This window comes from Aplidium turbinatum, chromosome 10 (assembly GCF_918807975.1).
Source record: "Aplidium turbinatum chromosome 10, kaAplTurb1.1, whole genome shotgun sequence".
NCBI lineage: Eukaryota > Metazoa > Chordata > Ascidiacea > Aplousobranchia > Polyclinidae > Aplidium > Aplidium turbinatum.
The window spans coordinates 17,821,680-17,839,527 of NC_137481.1; the positions used below are offsets into that span (position 1 = coordinate 17,821,680).

Below are 17,848 nucleotides of genomic sequence, written 5' to 3' on the forward strand. Positions count from 1 at the left end.
TGATGATGAGACCTACAGTCTACAAGAAATTGGCATACCTTGTAGAAAGATGATTGTAAAGAATCTTAAACATTCATCATAACACAATAAACGCCATTGTTTTGCAGGGAAGTGAGTAAACGTAATGGCAGTTAATGATGAGTAAGAACAGAGCTGCGAGCACTGTAGAGCAGTCATAGCTTCCACTTGTGAGAAAATTTCCGCATTCGAGGAAATCTGACCAACAAGTTAAAAAAAAAAGAAATTTGTGAGAAAAAATAAATAAAATTAAAAAATGAGGAAATCATGAGGAAATAAAACATTAAAACATAATATTCGACTTAAACACAAAAAGTATAAAAGAGTTTATTGTAGAGATGTACCGATACCAATATTGTGGCCGATACCGATCCCGATATCACTTTTTTAGGCCGATACCGATACTGATACCGATATTTTGGCCGATACTTTGGTGTTACAAAAAGATGCAATTTTGGTATTTGCTAGGTATTATATCAAATGCTAAGTTTTACCATATTTGCATAAAACTATTAAAAAAAGCTTTCAATTGGTATAATTTATTAAAGATTCAAGAATCCAATCTCAACCGCATTTTTGTGTCATAATAGTAGGTTTTAGTAATGAAAGGCCACCATAATTGAGGACTAGGGTATAAGGGAAGAAACATTACATCATAATTGGGGTTTCTGAAAAATTAAATAAAGTGTTTGCGCAAACTCTCCAAATAGGCTATCATAATTGATAATAAGATGTAAAATATAAACCAAGTGATTTGTGTAGTCGTACAAAAACGGGTCTGCTACTATTCGGTGAGTCCGATTCGGTGAGTCCGATTCGGTGAGTCTGATTCGGTGAGTTCCTAACCTCTAACCCCTAACCCTAACTCCTAACCCCTAACCCTAAAACGGCAATGATAATTAGGCCACGGTACCCGATAATTAAAAAAAAAAATTGAAAAAATCTCCCGTTAAGGGATCGGACTCACCGAATCGGACTCACCGAAACGGACTCACCGAAACGAGCCATTCCGTACAAAAACTATTCGACAAGTAATATGCAACCTAAGGGCGCTTGTCGTTTGGTTGAAAAGCTTTTGCCAGGCCAAGACCACCCAGGTAGCAAAAATGCACAATCCCGCATCGCCTCCACGCTGCTAAACGTCCAAAAAAACTATGCAACCCGGCTGCCCCCAGCAAGCCGGCTCCACCAGTCCGCGACCCAACTTCCACCCCTCGCTGCAACATACCCACCAAGCCCAAACAATTCCACGGCAGAACTAGCAGGCCCAACACGAAAGCAATGGGACCACGAATCCTCACCAAACCAATCAAAACGGTCCTGCCGTGCCCAAGACGACAACCCCACCGCGAAGAAAGGAGCGCCCCTCCCGGCCACCAGCACAAGGCCGAGCACCCACCAGCACAGCGAGCAGCTGCGACCCGCCAACCACAACGGTGCAGCTTCCACACTAGCCATTTCAATTCTTGTCGATGTCAATTCTTGCTGCAAAACGGCTGCCGAGAAACATATAGTTGATTGGATGGTCTAAATGGCTAGCGTGGAAGCCACACCGCTATGGCCAGCGAATTGCAATAGCCCACCACACCAGTGAGTGCCCAGCACCGCACCGACAGCCGAGAAAAACGCTTCCCCCACAACGAGGCCGCCAAAAGGTGTGCGCATGAAGTCATGGGAGTGTGAGGTATCAAAAATTTGAACAGGTTTTTATTTTTCTACATCAATGTGACGTTAGTTACTACTTTAAAAAATCTATATCTTTGCTTCTGCAGAAAATTCGCAGCAAACGCCTTTTTATTACATGTTTAGTATCGGCCACAGTATCGGCCAAATTTTGCCGATACCGATGCCGATACCGATACTCAAAAAATGGCCGATATCACCGATACCGATATATCGGTACATCTCTAGTTTATTGTGTTTATTTTGTACAGACTTCGCACTTATTGAAAAGTTAGTATTTTACTCAGATCTATTAACTATCCTAATTCAATGCTTGTAGACGTTGCTGATTATCAACTTTAACAGTAACCATTGGCTAGGTTGTTACATAAGTGAAGCGAATCGCGAAAACATGAAAAAGCTCAGTAAACATATATAAATATGGCTATCTTCATGCAAAAAAAAATTGTGGCATAAAAACGCTCACAGAGCTAACGTAGATGCAAATGTAGAACTCATTTTATCAATAATGCAGATAACGGTGTAAAAAAAACAGCCTTGAAGTTGAGTCAGCTTTTGCATCTTAACGATTGTGTACATGGCCTTTTGTTCAATTACACTCATATTTTGTTCAAGCCATTTTATAACTTAGTATTACTGAAAATCCCTCCCTAGTGACCCCAGCTTACTGAAAACGTTAAGGGAATCGCAAAATATCCTTGAGCTAAATCTGATAAACGTATTTGTCTTATCTTTTTCAACAGTTTTTTTGCTGCAACTTCTTCTGCATAGGCCAATAAATAACCTAAAAAATGCTACAAACATAAAATTGCCTGCATTTTACTTGTTGGCGAAACCTCTGACTCCACAGCAAGCTTAAACTTCTAAACAAAACTATCATTCATTCATTTTATTTTTGTCATTGACGCGTCTGGGATGAAAAAAGTACCGGTACTACTAACTAGAATAATCGATATAGGCCTACTGTCAAGTGTCAACTACCATAACCAACGAGAAAAAGTGGCAAAACCTTGATAAGTTGAAAACGTGCCTGAATAGTAAATCTTGTAGTAGGCTATATTTCTGTAGTTAGCATGGCCACAAAAGCCAAAAAACAAACAGCAAAAATAAAACAAAAACACAGAGAAGCATACATATGTAGTAATATACAAATGACAGCCTAATGAAGAGGAGTGGATTGAATTTGCCAGTTCCGGTATTGATGTGGATGAGCAGTCATAATAATAATATGGAGTTTAACTTAACATCCTGTGTTGGGCATGCTGCATGACACAAGATACTTAACCTTTTATAAAATTTGTTTGTCTGTACACGTTTGCACCAGCAGCAAAAAAAATTGAGTTGGAGACCAACAACATTCCTTTCGTTTCTATAACTAATGTATAATTTTGAACTATCACAGACTACATAAAACGGGATGGGACAAAATGAGCTCAAAAAATTCCAAAAATAAGGCGGAGTAATTAATTAATAGATGCAATGTTAACGTAAAAACAAAATGTTTGCACGATTAAAATTCCTTTCTAAAATCATAATCTAGTATTCAATAGGAAACACTGGACTGATCTGACACAACAAAGGGAAACCCCCTAAACAAAACCTTGTCTATGATACCAATACAGATATTTTTGCTTTTACAAAAGTTTTGCATTTGATTTTATGCTTGCATAAAGCAGCGTTGACAGAGAGGTCTAGAATGTACTGTTAGACCCGGGATAATATTACAGACCAGAAAAATTAAAGAAACCCCAGCGTATTTTTGGATAAGTGATTTTTCTCACAAATGTAGCCTGTTGATTTAGGCCTCAAGGATTTCATTGGAACCGGGCCTACAATATCCTTTCAACATCCTTGCTTGCATATGAATCTATGATGATCCTTTGAGAGTCTGACACAAACTACAGGCATAGCCTATATGTGTGTATTTTATTTTGTTGATAATGCCTATCATTCACCAAATGGACTTTCGCCGCGTCTGGCTAATCAGGAGCCACAGCCAATGATAGCCTATTCTTCTTCGACTCTTCGAAAATGGAATTATGCAATGTAGGCTATTGTTTTGACAACTTTTTTCAATGTGTTGCTGTTGTATGACGCCATCGAAACAAAATTCAAATTCAGTGCTTGGTTAATTTGGTTGATTGTATTATTTGAATGTTTGTCCTTTGTTTGTCCTCAGATTGGGAAACTTGAAAGAGGTGTAGCGGACGCGGCAGTTAACACGCGCGCTCATATGCAGCCGTCCATGCTGACGGCGACATTCCTGGGCAGAACCGGGGTCAGAACTGGCGAGGAATGACCAGGACACGATAGTCTTCTTCACTGCCTTATTTATCGACTGGTTTGACAGAATAGTACTTGACCACAAGGTAGAATCCTTTAAGACTGCGTTATTTACTAGCTTAACTTCTATAGCTTCAGACGAACAGAATCCGCACACATCAAAATGAGAACACCGAACCACTGACAATCCCACTACCAAAACACTAGCATACTGGCGTATGACATTATAAACTCCATCACAACGAAAAGAACTTTAACTTTGGGGTAAAAGGAACTTCGTTTACGACTGCACCTTCCAGAGAATAGAATTCTACATATTACCTTTTACAAGTTACATTCTAGAAGCCGCAGAAATCAACCAACCAGCTTGATTAGCCTACAAGTGGGACAGTAGCCTGAATAGTGTGAATAATAATAATAACGTTATGGTTTTATTTATTGTCGCTCTACAACAGCTAAGGTCTTTTAGCGACAGGTCTCATTTTTAATTTGTATCAGGTTTACGATGTTATCACATTATTACCGACTCATTCTCACTGCGCTATGCAGGATAGAACACAATCGGTACCGTTTTAAAAGTCTTCTGTTTGACCCGACCTGGAATCGATCTCAGATCTACCAGCACCAGAGCCGAAGGCGAAACCACTCGACCACTGAGCTGGTAGTGTGAATAGCGAAGGATCATAGTTGCAGTTTCTTAAAAAGAACGCTAGCTTTAATTGGAGAGGCGCATCCACAGGCATTGCCAATTCTACATGCGACCATCTAACGTAATACAACGGTGGATTTACGTGTCGATGAATTACAGTGGGACTGCGATTCAGGGCACAATGCAAAAATTGATTACAAGACTGCATTCCTGGAGCACGCGGTATTTGTTAATTGGAAAGGAAGGTTCTAGAATTCGACATGACGTAATGGAAATGACGCGCGCTACGTCAGAGAAAATGGCTCTCTAGCGCCACAGACAATGTTCTAGAATACGGCTTGACGTCATAGAAGTGACGCGCGTTGCATCAGAGCAAATTAGCTTTTGGGCGCCACAGAGACATTGAACCACTGACTCAGCAAGCTCGATAATCGAGATTGGTAGAGTGAGTTTCCGTATTTTTTTGTATGTTTATCCTTTGACTGACAAATCCTTGATAGGTTTTTCCTGGTAGTTTCGCATACTTATAGACAGGGGTGCATTCCTAAAATTTTTTTGGGGGGGGGGCTCTAACACTTAGGCCTAGCTGTGTTGTTATAGACAAAGTATGTATAAGTAATCGGAATACTGAAAAGTTTGGGTGTTCATCAGGACAATTATCGTTTCTAGCACTAGTTGCTACGTTTATCTGATGAAATTGAAAGTAAAATTAACAACAAACAAAATGGTTTATTGCTTCACTGACGTTTCGCGCACCATGACAATGCGCATCCTCAGAGCGAATAACATACAAAATAAAATTTCACCAGATTATATACTGCAGAGCGATTGAAGGCAAGAAAAAATAACACACGCAATATTTAAAAAAAATTGGCCAATGATGTGTGAGCGGATTTTACTTTCAATTTCATCAGATGAACGTAGCAACTAGTGCTAGAAACGATATTTTTTTTTTGTTTGTTTTATTATCTTTATCCTGCATTGCGGGAAAGCGGACTTGAGCGCTATGCATCGGTGTACCCAGGCAGCAATAGTTGGCGTGCAGCTGGCGTCATCAGGGCTGCGAGCGCTCACATTGGCGACATCGAAAATCGTTAGCGGTAGGCCAGCGCCTGCATGGCGAATATCGTCATGACTTTTTTTATTCAAAGTTCATCGTTTTCTGCTGGCTTCGCGCGGTCGACTTTCGTGCGAGAGACGCGCTGTCGAGTTTCTTACGAAAGGCCGCGCTTCATTCCGTTTTAGCTGCGTTTGATTGAAGTCACGTGCCATTTCAAACACGCGATTGAGTGGAAACCTGTTTGCTCAAATATTGGGTAGACTGCTGTGTAATAAAGCTTAGGGTTAGGGACCTCGTTAGTCGTTAGGTTACTGCGATATGCAATTGTGTTGCTAACAAATTCACTAAGTGGTTGATTTGATGGTGTCTGGTATTCAGTATTCTAGTCACTTGGCAATGGCCGAGTGGTTAGCGCGTTGGGCTCGCAGTCGAGAGCCTGCATGTTCGACTCCAGCCACCCGCACTTGCTGTTGTTTCTCTGGGCAAGAAACTTTACGATAATTGCCTCTACCCAGTGATCGATTTCGAGTAATGGGTAGTACCAAATTTCAGTAATAAGTAGGGCCATTTTTATATGACCTTAAAAAATCAATAATATGACTTCATTTTTTGGAAAATATGACTTTATATGACTTTATGTGAAAATCGTTTATTTTTACATACGAACAACGTCACTAACGAAACTAAAGAGTAAAACATACGCAACATAACAGTAATACACATCCATTTTTATTTTAAACCACTGTTGTAGTACAGTTTCATGTAGTGTGGAATGTTAGAGTCTTTGAATTTACGATTTGGACGTAAAAAATGACTTTAGTAAGGAAAATGAGCGCTCCACAGACGCTGATGTGGGTTGACACTTCTGCAGTTTTGCATAAAGCGCTGGTGAGATGTCTTGTCTTTGTAGCTCCATAATTTGTTTCCCATCGTTTTTGTCCAATCGCTTTTGTCCATTTTTGAGCTGAAGCGGATCTTTTCCGAAATCAAGGGCATTTAGATCAGCATGGGCCTCTTTGATGGTGTACGTACAACTTTCCATTTTGAGTATTAAGTTGACCTCAATATGTGACCTCATAAAATATAGGTCTGTGACTGTAAGTGTTATGTAGGCTAATCTTACAGTTTGTTTCGTTCAATCAGAAATTGCCTTTTTTTCTTAGTGCTTAATTGCTTCACCGCTAAAATTGGTATTTTTTATTTAAAGTATACAACGGTATGACTTTATAACTCAAAAATATGACTATATAACTTAAAAACCTGATATATAACCTAACCAGGAAAATATGACTTTATATGACTTCATAACTTTTTTAATATATCTCATAGGGATGTGGTTTTTGCGTTAAAATTGATTTCACGACTTACTGATGCATAGAAAAAAATATGACTTTAATGACTTTAAATGGCCCTAGTAATAAGTAGAGTAGACAACCGGAAACAGACATTGCCGTCGGCTGCAGCGTGGGTCAGGTGTACGTCGGAAGGCGTGCACCGATGCATAGCGCTCAAGTCCGCTTTCCCGCAATGCAGGGTAAACATATGAAAAACAAACAAACAAACACTTGCGGTAAACCACTAAATAATTTGAGACGTAATTTATATGAACATGTTTTATTGCATTTAAGATGTAACTAATGAACTTAAGGCAAAAGTAGATAAGGAAATAGCTACAAAACAAATTAGGCTATCGTGTTTTTTCAGCAAGTTTTTAGGCACAGTGATAGAGATTTCGGTAATGCAATTACTTTAGTGCTACAATGCAATAAAAACCTAAGTCTGAAGTTAGTCTGTGGTACAGGTATATACTGGTTGCTGTATAGATTGTGTATTACTAATTTAGTTTTTGTATATATTATATTGCAAAATTAAGATCGGAACAAACCATATGACGAATTATTTGTTTTACATGTGTTTTGTTCACAGGTTTATTCTTAACTAACTGTAGTTTTGTTCATAGCCTATTATTGATACAAGGTTTTCTTGGACGAAAGATACAGAAATGGAACAATATCATATAATAGAGTTTGATGAAGAGGATGGTGCTATGGCAATTGTCCATAATAGTTGGATCTGAAACCTGGCAACCGCCATTCAACCAGACAAACGCAGCAAAGAATGGCATTCAACCTATTCCTGGAAAATGGACGATGTTTCTAAGAAGATATAGCTGCGGTTAGTTTTGAAGTGTTGTGTTGATTTGTGTTCACAGTGCTTCTAAAACTAGAGATACACACGAAAGCACCAGAAATAGTAGTCTACTACTCTACTGGTTTATTATTATGATGTAAAAAATGGCAAAACCTTTTTTGATGCTAACATGATGCAGTATATATTGTTAGCCTATGCTTTTCAGGAAAGGATCGACCCAAATTGTTGACTAGGGCAGGCCTTAAAACTCGTGTTTTTTTCCGGCAGCCATCGTGGCCTACCGAAAGCTCCTTCTCGACGGCCAAATTTGCGTGCTTGGAGGCCAAAGTAACGATAGCACAAGCAAATAAAATTAAACTTGCAACAATGTTAAAATGATAACTTAGCGTTGTTGAAGTCTGGGCGACGTCCTGCAATAGAATCGTTACACCACGCAATAACTGCTTTATCGGGATTGTAATCCGGTATTGCGGGACCATCTAACGATCACTAAATTGTTTCAACTGCTCGCAGCTCAGTAAATCGTTTCAACTGCATGCCGCCTTTCATAAAATCTGACCATTTATTCCGTTATGATGTCACCATTGAGGGTTTGAAGTCACTAACCCACAGCGGGAACATTTCTGAACTATGAAGACACGTGTTTTTCCCTCGGATGTCAACTAACCTAGTTTTCCTTTTTAACAACGATTCAATGTCCGACAACATTGAATCGATATAAAAACGACAATATTGCCAGCCAATGTAAATTAGCACTTCCGATTAACACTTTGCAAACAAGACCTACAGCGCTGGTAATCGCAGCTGGATATATTCCATACAACAGCAAATGTTCCCGCTCAATACAACAGTGGTGATTATGACGCGCTGACCTAATTCTGCGTCACTCTTACTACATATTTTCGACATTTCATCCACGATCATAAGATGTGCTATCTAATAATGAGTTAGTAGTGTAATTAAGTTGTTGTTGTGAGCGAAATTGTTTTCACAGAGAGCTCATTTTGTATTATTACAGATGTGATTCGAAGGCAAGCCAAGGCGACGGACAAAGATATCGAATCTGCAGTGAAGCGGTATTTGAAGGCGGCTGGCGACAGATAGCAAAGCCAGATAGCACAAAAAACTCATTAATCTGAATTTCTCTGCTAGCTTCGTATTAATCTTTATTACATCAGAGAGTACAGTGGAAGCAATGGTAGTGTTCTTGATGTTGCTGTGTATTTTCTTCCAGTGCTGTGATTTTGACGTATTGCAATACCTAGCCTACAATATATGCTTATAGTTATGATACTGTAGTACGTAGTACACAATTGGTTTCTAACCGGGAGTAAATTTTACTTACCCCTACCCTAGACCTAGGGTAAATCTTGCAAGCAAACATTTTAATCAAACTCATTATAGTTTCGAAAACCAAGAAAGTTTTTTTTAATAGAATTTTTTGCTTAAAAATTATTGTTTCGCGAAAACTGTCAAAATTCACTTATGCAGCTGCTGGGCTTTTACAAATAACCTCATTTAGCTTTGCTCTCCCATGGCTTGGACTTGTAAATTGTTTTGTTATTTGTATTACAAATGATCAGAAAAACCACCATTCATTAATTACTGAAACATTTTTTTGCATTGTGTTACGAAAATGGAGCTGTGGTAAGTCAGTGTATTAAAAATCTTCATTGTTTTCGTTGTTTTACATTTTTGAATTGCGTCTCGCTTTAACCACAAAAAGACAATTAATACACAAAATGCTTCAAAAAGTTTTAGTGTTTTGTTTTAATAATTTCGCAAAACAACAGCTGCTGCTGGTGGCCGAAAAAAAAGGGGCTTCAGCAGGGCGACATTCGTCAGTCCAGCGACAGTGCGCGCAGCCGGAAAAACGTGCCAGTAAGTTTAGCGAAATTCGTAGGCGTACAGACAGCGCGTTGTTAACTAACTTGAGCGACTTTCGCCATCGAGGCGCTTACGCACAGCCGACTTTATTGTCGAATTTCGCCAGCGTTACGCCGGTTATGCGATGAGCAGATCGGTGGCGGCTGGCTGGCGATTATCGCTGGCGCGTCGCCAATAACTTCGCTAGCGTGGAGCTGGCTAAACGCCAATCTTTGCTACTTGGGTACGCCTTCCGACGTACACCTGACCCACGCTGCAGCCGACTGCAATGTCTGTTTCCGGTTGTCTACTCTATTTATGACTTAAATTTGGTACTACCCATTACTCGAAATCGATCACTGGGTAGAGGCAATTATCGTAAAGTTTCTTGCCCAGAGAGCAACAGCAAGTGCGGGTGGCTGGAGTCGAATACGCAGGCTCTCGACTGCGAGCCCAAGGCGCTAACCACTCGGCCACTCCTGCCATCGAACTTTGTGGCAATGCTGCTCATGCAGTTCCCGATGTAACTTTGCGGATCTCGAATAGCTACTGTGAATTTTGTCAAAAAATGCCTGTAGCCTACGTGATAAAATCCATCTATAGTGTCTATTGCATCAGATACAGCTAATTCCAACCGGTGATTCAAACAGTGCCACAAAATTATGTTCGGAAATACTTCTTTCATTCTGGGCCCTACTCCGCTTTTGGTACCCAGCATTACAGACGCACCGTCAGATGTAAAGGAAATCAAATGTTGTTTCAAATAAGCTTCAGTGAAACCATTCTCTCTCAGTACTTTCATAATTGCTTCATAAACAGAAACCGAATCTTGGCCATCAAGTTCACAAAGATCCAAAAATATGTTTTCTGGAGATTCGTTATCACATAAAATAGTGCGCACATACACAACCAAGCATGATTTCTTTGAGAGTGACGTTGATTCATCAACAATCAAAGAAACGTTCATGTTGCGATCTATAATTGCACAGGTAACTTGTTTCCGCATCGTGGCAGCAATGCTCTCGATCATCGAGGTGCATGTAAAGCGACTTCGTAGCGTTGTGCCCATATCGGCTCCATTAATAATTTGGAGTTGTACTAAGTCAGGGAAGTCGGATATAGGTTTATTTTGATGCGCAATGTAGTATGCTGTACGCATGCACTTAATCGTTATTGCCATCATGTGACTTGTACTCCGGTCAATAGCTTTTTCTAACTTGCCTTCCTTTTCGCTATTCAGAATCTGTGTAGTCTTCTTATGGGTTTCAGAGTCCTTATGTTTGTAAAAAAATTTTCTCAAAGATTTTTGTCGATTGGATTTCAGAACACCTGTAGGTACTACACTACCAGAAGTCCACTCCATACTTACCTTGATCCCTCTACTTTTATGCATCCTTGCCAATGTCACTTCTTTACATACTGCACAACCTATGCCTTTCGTGTCGGAAATAAACAGCCACGGATTTTCAGAAAGAAAATACTTTTTCTGCTCAGCAGTCCAAACATCATCAATAGAAATACCAGAGGCCGAATCTGCGTTTGCATGTAAATTCGGTGCGTTAGATTCAAGAGATTCGGTCACATCCTGCAAAGTTTTATCATTTTGAGGTTCACTTTGAGCAACATCAAGCTCATTGCTTTCAATAAAGTTTTGATCTCTATTTTTGGCCTTCAGAAAACTTAGTAGGCCTATTGCCTTTTGCTGTTTTGCTGGAGGAGCGGACATAGCAAATAGCTTAATAACTAAAAACAAACACAGAAAGCTCTTCAAAGTTGCAAACTTAATCTAACACTAGCTTCACTTTAAGAATAATTTGTAATAACTGAAAATATACCAGTGTTACTAGATGTTATTCAAATGCTCAACTAGCACTAAAAAGAAAACATTTCTCTACTATTTAAACTATTTCTCTAGCACAGTTGCTACAACTTTGTCGCCCTAACTAGCTCTGATCTGCCGGAAAACCATAAAACTAACAATGCTGGGCATTGTCGAAATCTTAACCTGCTGCCTAACTGTACTTCTACTCTGAAGCAAACTTAGCCAAATTTTGCAACTGGCAATTGTGACAAAGCTAACATTTTCCCAGTGCTTGGCAACAAAACTAGACTAACTCTGCGGGAAAACCGCCAAACTGAAAACCGTAATCTTGCAATTCAATCTGGTGGAAGTTGTTCAAATGGTGGCTATTATTACGTAACAACAAAAGACTGTAGCCTACCCTACAACGCCAAAGTGAGAAAAGTAATAAAAAAGAGGTAGGCTACAAGTGGATCACACTATATATTCAACCTTGCAAACAATCTTACGTATACTTTCTTCACCATCGATTATCTCATCAACTTAGATCAATCATATTAAATGATTGTTTGATGAATTCGGAAGGATAAAATTAATTCTTTTGAGGTCTGCTATTTTTTACGGTGAGTACTGAGTAGGCTACGCAAAAACATTCCTGGTAAAAATACTATAACCTAAATTTTAGGGCACATGGCTGGAAAAAGCTATTTAATGCAAAAGTCACATCACACGCGGACATCTACAATGTCAAAAGAGCCACAAAATTTGTTATGTCATTCTTTATTGCCCTTTTTGCAAAAAGCTTGATTTACTGACAGGCTACATGTAGATTGCATGATAGAATAAGCTAACTATAGCCTACGGGACCTAATCAGGGAAAACGGCGATTGCTATCAACTTATGGTCGTGTTTTTTGCAGTTCTGTTGTGAGAAAGCTGTTGAAGTGTTAGCCTACTTGTTCAGTCGAGAAGTTGTTGTTCAGCCAGAAAAGCTGAAAAATGGAAGCTTGAACGAGCCCCCCCTGAGTCCTCCCTACATCAAGCCTTTTCGTATTTCGGAAGGCTGAGCCCCCCCGAGCCCCCCAGCAATGCAACCCTGCTTATAGAGGCTTCTGTCGCAGGCCGAGTTCCGAGATTGACAGAGTGAAATTTTTCAATAATTGCAGTGCTGTCGATAAGTAATTCCATCCACTGAGTGCTGCTGAATGGAGAGAATTTCACGGATTACGTTGGTCAAGCCCGCACTGCGAGATCCAAACGTGGGTCGATTGATCTTCAAATTCTATTTGAAAGTAAATGAAGTAGCGTTTGAGGAATTTTGTGTCTCCCTTGTGGAAATTTATCTTGCCGCCTTTGGCAACACAGCTTTAGATTTGCAATTTGCAAGTTGCCAGACTTGCTTCAATGCCATATGCCATTGCCAATTCGGAAGTTTCGCGGCAACGGTTGTGGGTTTTTTGGGCTGTTTTTTTGGGTTGCATATGGCTTTATTGAACGTGGTACGGTAGGCTTACATTTCAGACATCATCGGCAGCAATGGCCGAGTGGTTAGCGCGTTGGGCTCACAGTCGAAAGCCTGCATGTTCGACTCCAGCCACCCGCACTTGCTGTTGTTTCTCTGGGCAAGAAACTTTACTATAATTGCCTCTACCCAGCGATCGATTTCGAGTAATGGGTAGTACCAAATTTAAGTCATAAGTAAAGTAGACAACCGGAAACAGACATTGCCGTCGGCTGCAGCGTGGGTCAGGTGTACGTTGGAAGGCGTACACCGATGCATAGCACTCAAGTCCGCTTTCCCGCAATGCAGGATAAAGTTAAACAAACAATCACAGCGTTATAAGCAAAGCTAATTTCATGTAAAGTGTTCTTTTAGTTTAAGTTTAGATTTGTTTATGGTAGTTTAGTTATGACTGAGCATTGAGCAAGCTCAGAATAGTTAGGCTACTGAAGGTTTGACAAAGGTAATGGGGCAAGGAAAGCGGGTTAAGCGGACCGTACGTGCCTTTAAGTTTTAACGAAGAGATTAGTGATTTCAAGGAAATTATGTCTGAGACATCAGACAAACTTAAAAAAAACTTGACTACTTTTAGCAAAAAAGTAATACAGTAGAACTTGGATAACTCGTCACCCTAGGGGGAATAGAAAAAGTGACGACTTACGTGAACTGACGACCAATGCAAACAGCTAAATTTTGCCATTGTCGCGCATTAACGTCGCATTAATTTCATGGTGCTCCGTGACTTAATTAAATGCAATAGTTGTAAAGTGAGACGAAGAGGAAAGCGAGAAAAGAATTTAATTACGGTACACAATAAAGTCGGTTACAGTAGCCTACAATAATAACGCACTTAACAGCTTAACTGAAGAACACAGATATTTTTGACTGCGTTTTGCTTGCAAGTGTCTTGTCAACTAAGTAGTCATGCATTTTTGATAGTGAGCTTGCGAATTCACCACTGTCTTCTTGGCATAATATATAGTGTTGGAGCTTTCCAACCATCTGCAAAGCTTCTTTTGTAAATGGAGGTGGCACAGGCTCTTCTTCCTCTTGAGCCACGCATGTGCTGAACAGCGCTTCTCTTATCAGCAACAGAGCACGTGCGCGCACACCCGCAATCGACCAGACCAACATACTCCACGCATGTGCGTCTGGCCCGATAAAGTGTGTGCGTGCACACGTCTTAGCACAGTAATTTCTTCTCAAAAGAGTCTGTAAATGCCACGTCAGCATTTGGGTGAATGACAACTTAGACGAATTTTACGTCCCAGGGGCAGAAAAACAGTGACGACATAATCGAATTGACGAATTATGCGATGACCACTTAACTGAACTTGATTGTGTACAAAAGATAGGCTTTCTGCCGGGACCTGGCAATCATTGACGACTTGGTCAAACTGACGAGTTTTCCGAAGACGAGTTATCCAAGTTCTACTGTAGCATAAAACTGGTAGAGTACGGTATGTGTGGTTGTGTGTCCACTTAAAATTTTAACCAGTTTGTCAATAATTTTTCTCTAACTTTTCGAAAAAAGCAACCATGTAACTTTTTTATATGAAAAGTAATTAGAAAATGAAAGTGTGGATGAAAAAAGTCCACACATCAGGCCATGAGCTGTCGAAAATAGCTTGGTCCGAATATGGTTAAGACTGCGTGCTGAATTGGATAAAAAGCAGATGTTATTAAGGGGTCCTAAAGTATGGCATGAGGTTCCAGGTGAATTCAAAGGTCTTCAACTTCGTTTAAATCTCCAAGAAAGCTTGAATGCTACCGTACCTTTTTGATATAAATGAAGCTGAATAAATATGTTCTATTTTGTATATACAGTAGAACTCGGTTAATCCGGATTCGATTTGACCGGCGATTCCATCCGGATTAGGCGAAAATCCGGATTAACCGATGACGGTTCTATCAAGACTTGTTCATTTGTACTTCCAGTTTTATCCGGATTAGGCAAAGATCCGGATTAACCGAATCCGGATTAACCGAGTTCTACTGTATATAATTAGGCTATATACATATCATACATTATTCTATTTGCTTCGTTTTGTTGGTATGCATTATTTTGTATGTGTTTTAATTGTAAATTTATATCATGAATTTTTTCCCTTTGTGTGTTTATCAACCATATTTAATGTGTAAGTTATTATCATTATCATCATTTCATCATGTGTAAGTTATTTTCATTGATCATCATCATTCATCATTATTTTCATCATCATTAAATTATTTTCATCATCTCATCATGAGGTGGCAGTTGACTCAATGACCTACTGGTCTTTTCCTTGTCTCCTTGTCATACGGCACATATATAACAGTTTATGGCATATCTCTTATTATTTTTACGCTTATGTTATATATATAACAAATAAACTGATCCTGATCAACTTTCTGTTTTTTACAGGCTGTAAAGTTTGAAGTTTACTGGTTGATTTATGGATTGAATGTTTATTCTCATACTGACAAAGCTTTTCTAGGAGCTAGGAGCTTATAGAAACAAACCAACAGAGATTCTATTTGAATAAGACCTTCTGATGATCCGTTAGGTGAAACAATTTGTAAAGGCTTCAGATAGTAATAACTATATTTGATTTAATTCTTTTTCTTTGTTTTTTAATGTGTTTGAAACATCTGTAGTTTAAATGTCAAACTGACAATTTATGTTAAAAATGAATGATGATTCTGAAGACTTGTCTTGGATGCTAGAAGCATATCAAAGTAGCTTCAATAGTGGAAAGGTTAATTGTTCTAAAGAAACTATCAATAGTAATACTGATCAAGTTGATTTAAAGCACACATCTTTACCAAATTCTAAAGACATCCAATCTGGTTTTGCTGCTGACAAGTCAGCTGTTGATGAAAGAACAAAATCTGATAATTGTGTTAAAGTGAACATCAGTACAAAATATGAAACCTTGAAACAACAAAGTGACAAAAATCAAGAAACACTAAGAAAACTCAAGCTTGTAAAGTCACATCAAAAAAAGGTTTGCATTAATTATAATAAATTGAAGTAAAAACAAGAAGAGCAAAGTATGTAATATTTGGGCTGCTACTTTATTTGCTCAATTATTACATGTCCTTACTTGTAAGCCACAGATAATATGAAATGAAGGAACTACCACTACCAGGTTTTAGTCACATAAATAAGTGCATTCCCAACTACTCATTCATTTTTGAAATATTAGTTGACCATATTTGGAAATTGGTTGACCTACTTTATATGACAATGATATTTAATTAATCTTGGCTGTTTAGTTTCAAAGAAATGCGGTAGCCAGCCCACACACTGTAGGCCTATATCCTATAGTGTATATTTTACTCTTTTCATGTAGATTTTATTGGCAATTGATAAACTAAAAACGTAAGCAACTCTAGGTTGGGTATGGAAAAGTTGATTGGACCAAGTTGTTAAAGCTGCTCAATGGAACATCCTTGGCGAATTCTCTTGAGAAGTTATCTCAAAAAAATTCAGAACTTTTCGAGAGTAAATTCTTAAAATAAGAATGTGGTTTCCGTCGATAGTGTGTTACTAATCTGTTTTGATGTCTTCATAACTATTGCATTGTTTTTTTTTTGCAGAACAATCTCGATACCTTGCATATATTAATACAAAAATGGAGATCGGTTTGTCAAGAAGCTTTGTCAGAACTGATTGAATATTCCCAAAACAAAACAGAGTCTTCTATGCATCAACTTATTCAATATCTCGCAATAAATGAATCAATTGTAAAGTTTGATAGGAAAACAAACTCTTTCATTAAGGAAACTGTTGCCGAAGTACCAAAGAACCAATAAATTTGTTTCAAGTGCATTGACTGTATGGAGTAATTATATCAAACAGTGCCGATGCAATAATGCAAAGGTAGAATTCATTTGTGCTCAATCCCAATGAAGCTTTTTACTGAAAGCATATGAACTCATTGTGTGCTGTTAACTTCAAAAGATATTTTCACAACCTCTTCTTTGACACTTAATTTAAAACAAGTTATATTTAAGTTTTGTTGGTAATACACTTATATTTGTCTCCAGAAATCTTTGTCTCTTTAATTTTTTTTTAACTACTTCTGTAGCATGAATTCGTGGTGCTGTACGGATGAACCCAGTCTCATCAGCAGTGTTTCCATTGACTTGAGTCTCCAAAACATCAGATTTTTTCCAAAACATTCCAAACTAACATTAGACTCAAAATCTTATTGATTTCAATAATAATCTAGCAGTTTCTCACATCTAACCTAACAGCACACCTGCATGAACAAAATGCACAAACAGTCAAACACAAGCGGTGAATTTTACATAAACTGTGCATTTAAACATCAACTATTCGCAGTGACGTGCGGTGAGGTTCCTAGATGGTGAGGCACTAGTTTTTTTCAAGTAACTTTTACAATAAAATTTTTTAACAACAAAAATGGTATCATACTAATCAAAAAAATTAGCAGCATGCTTTCACATTTATTAAAAATAAAATCCATGCGCCTATCCTTTGGACTAAAACATTTGTGACTTTGTTGTATAGACCCTTCTTTAGTCCTAACATTATCATTAGACATTGAAAACAAGAGACAGGGTAAGCAGAAAAGGCAATTTTTAGAGCATAGCCACACAGCCACTTCTTTTTTGAGCAGCAATCTCTTTGAAAGTTGCAAGTTATTTTTTTTGTTCAGTCGTCTGATGCAAACCTTATAAATTTAGAACCGGTCTTCCTTTATTTATGACTTCAACTTTGGATTGAAAGTTTATTTTTTTTAAATCTCTCAGATTTGATACTAAATCTTCCTCCATTTTTTAGTTAAATTTATAAGAAACAATCCTTTACACTGCAAGAAGTCACATA

General features: G+C 38.5%; 1 protein-coding gene across 1 annotated transcript; it reads left to right on the forward strand.

Moving 5' to 3' along the window:
• The first annotated feature begins 15,653 nt into the window (after window positions 1–15,653).
• Window positions 15,654–17,039, forward strand: LOC145778876 (swi5-dependent recombination DNA repair protein 1 homolog). The gene is made up of 2 exons (XM_082590468.1): window positions 15,654–15,998; window positions 16,594–17,039. Exons 1-2 carry the CDS (start codon window positions 15,672–15,674, stop codon window positions 16,807–16,809), a joined length of 543 nt encoding a protein of 180 aa, XP_082446594.1. The 5' UTR covers window positions 15,654–15,671; the 3' UTR covers window positions 16,810–17,039.
• The last annotated feature ends 809 nt before the right edge of the window (window positions 17,040–17,848 follow it).

Coding starts and splice junctions, on each gene's coding strand:
- LOC145778876 (XM_082590468.1), top strand. CDS start 15,672: ATGTTAAAAATGAATGATGATTCTGAAGACTTGTCTTGGATGCTAGAA. Junction 15,999..16,593: donor TAAAGTCACATCAAAAAAAG/GTTTGCATTAAT, acceptor TTTTTTTTGCAG/AACAATCTCGATACCTTGCA.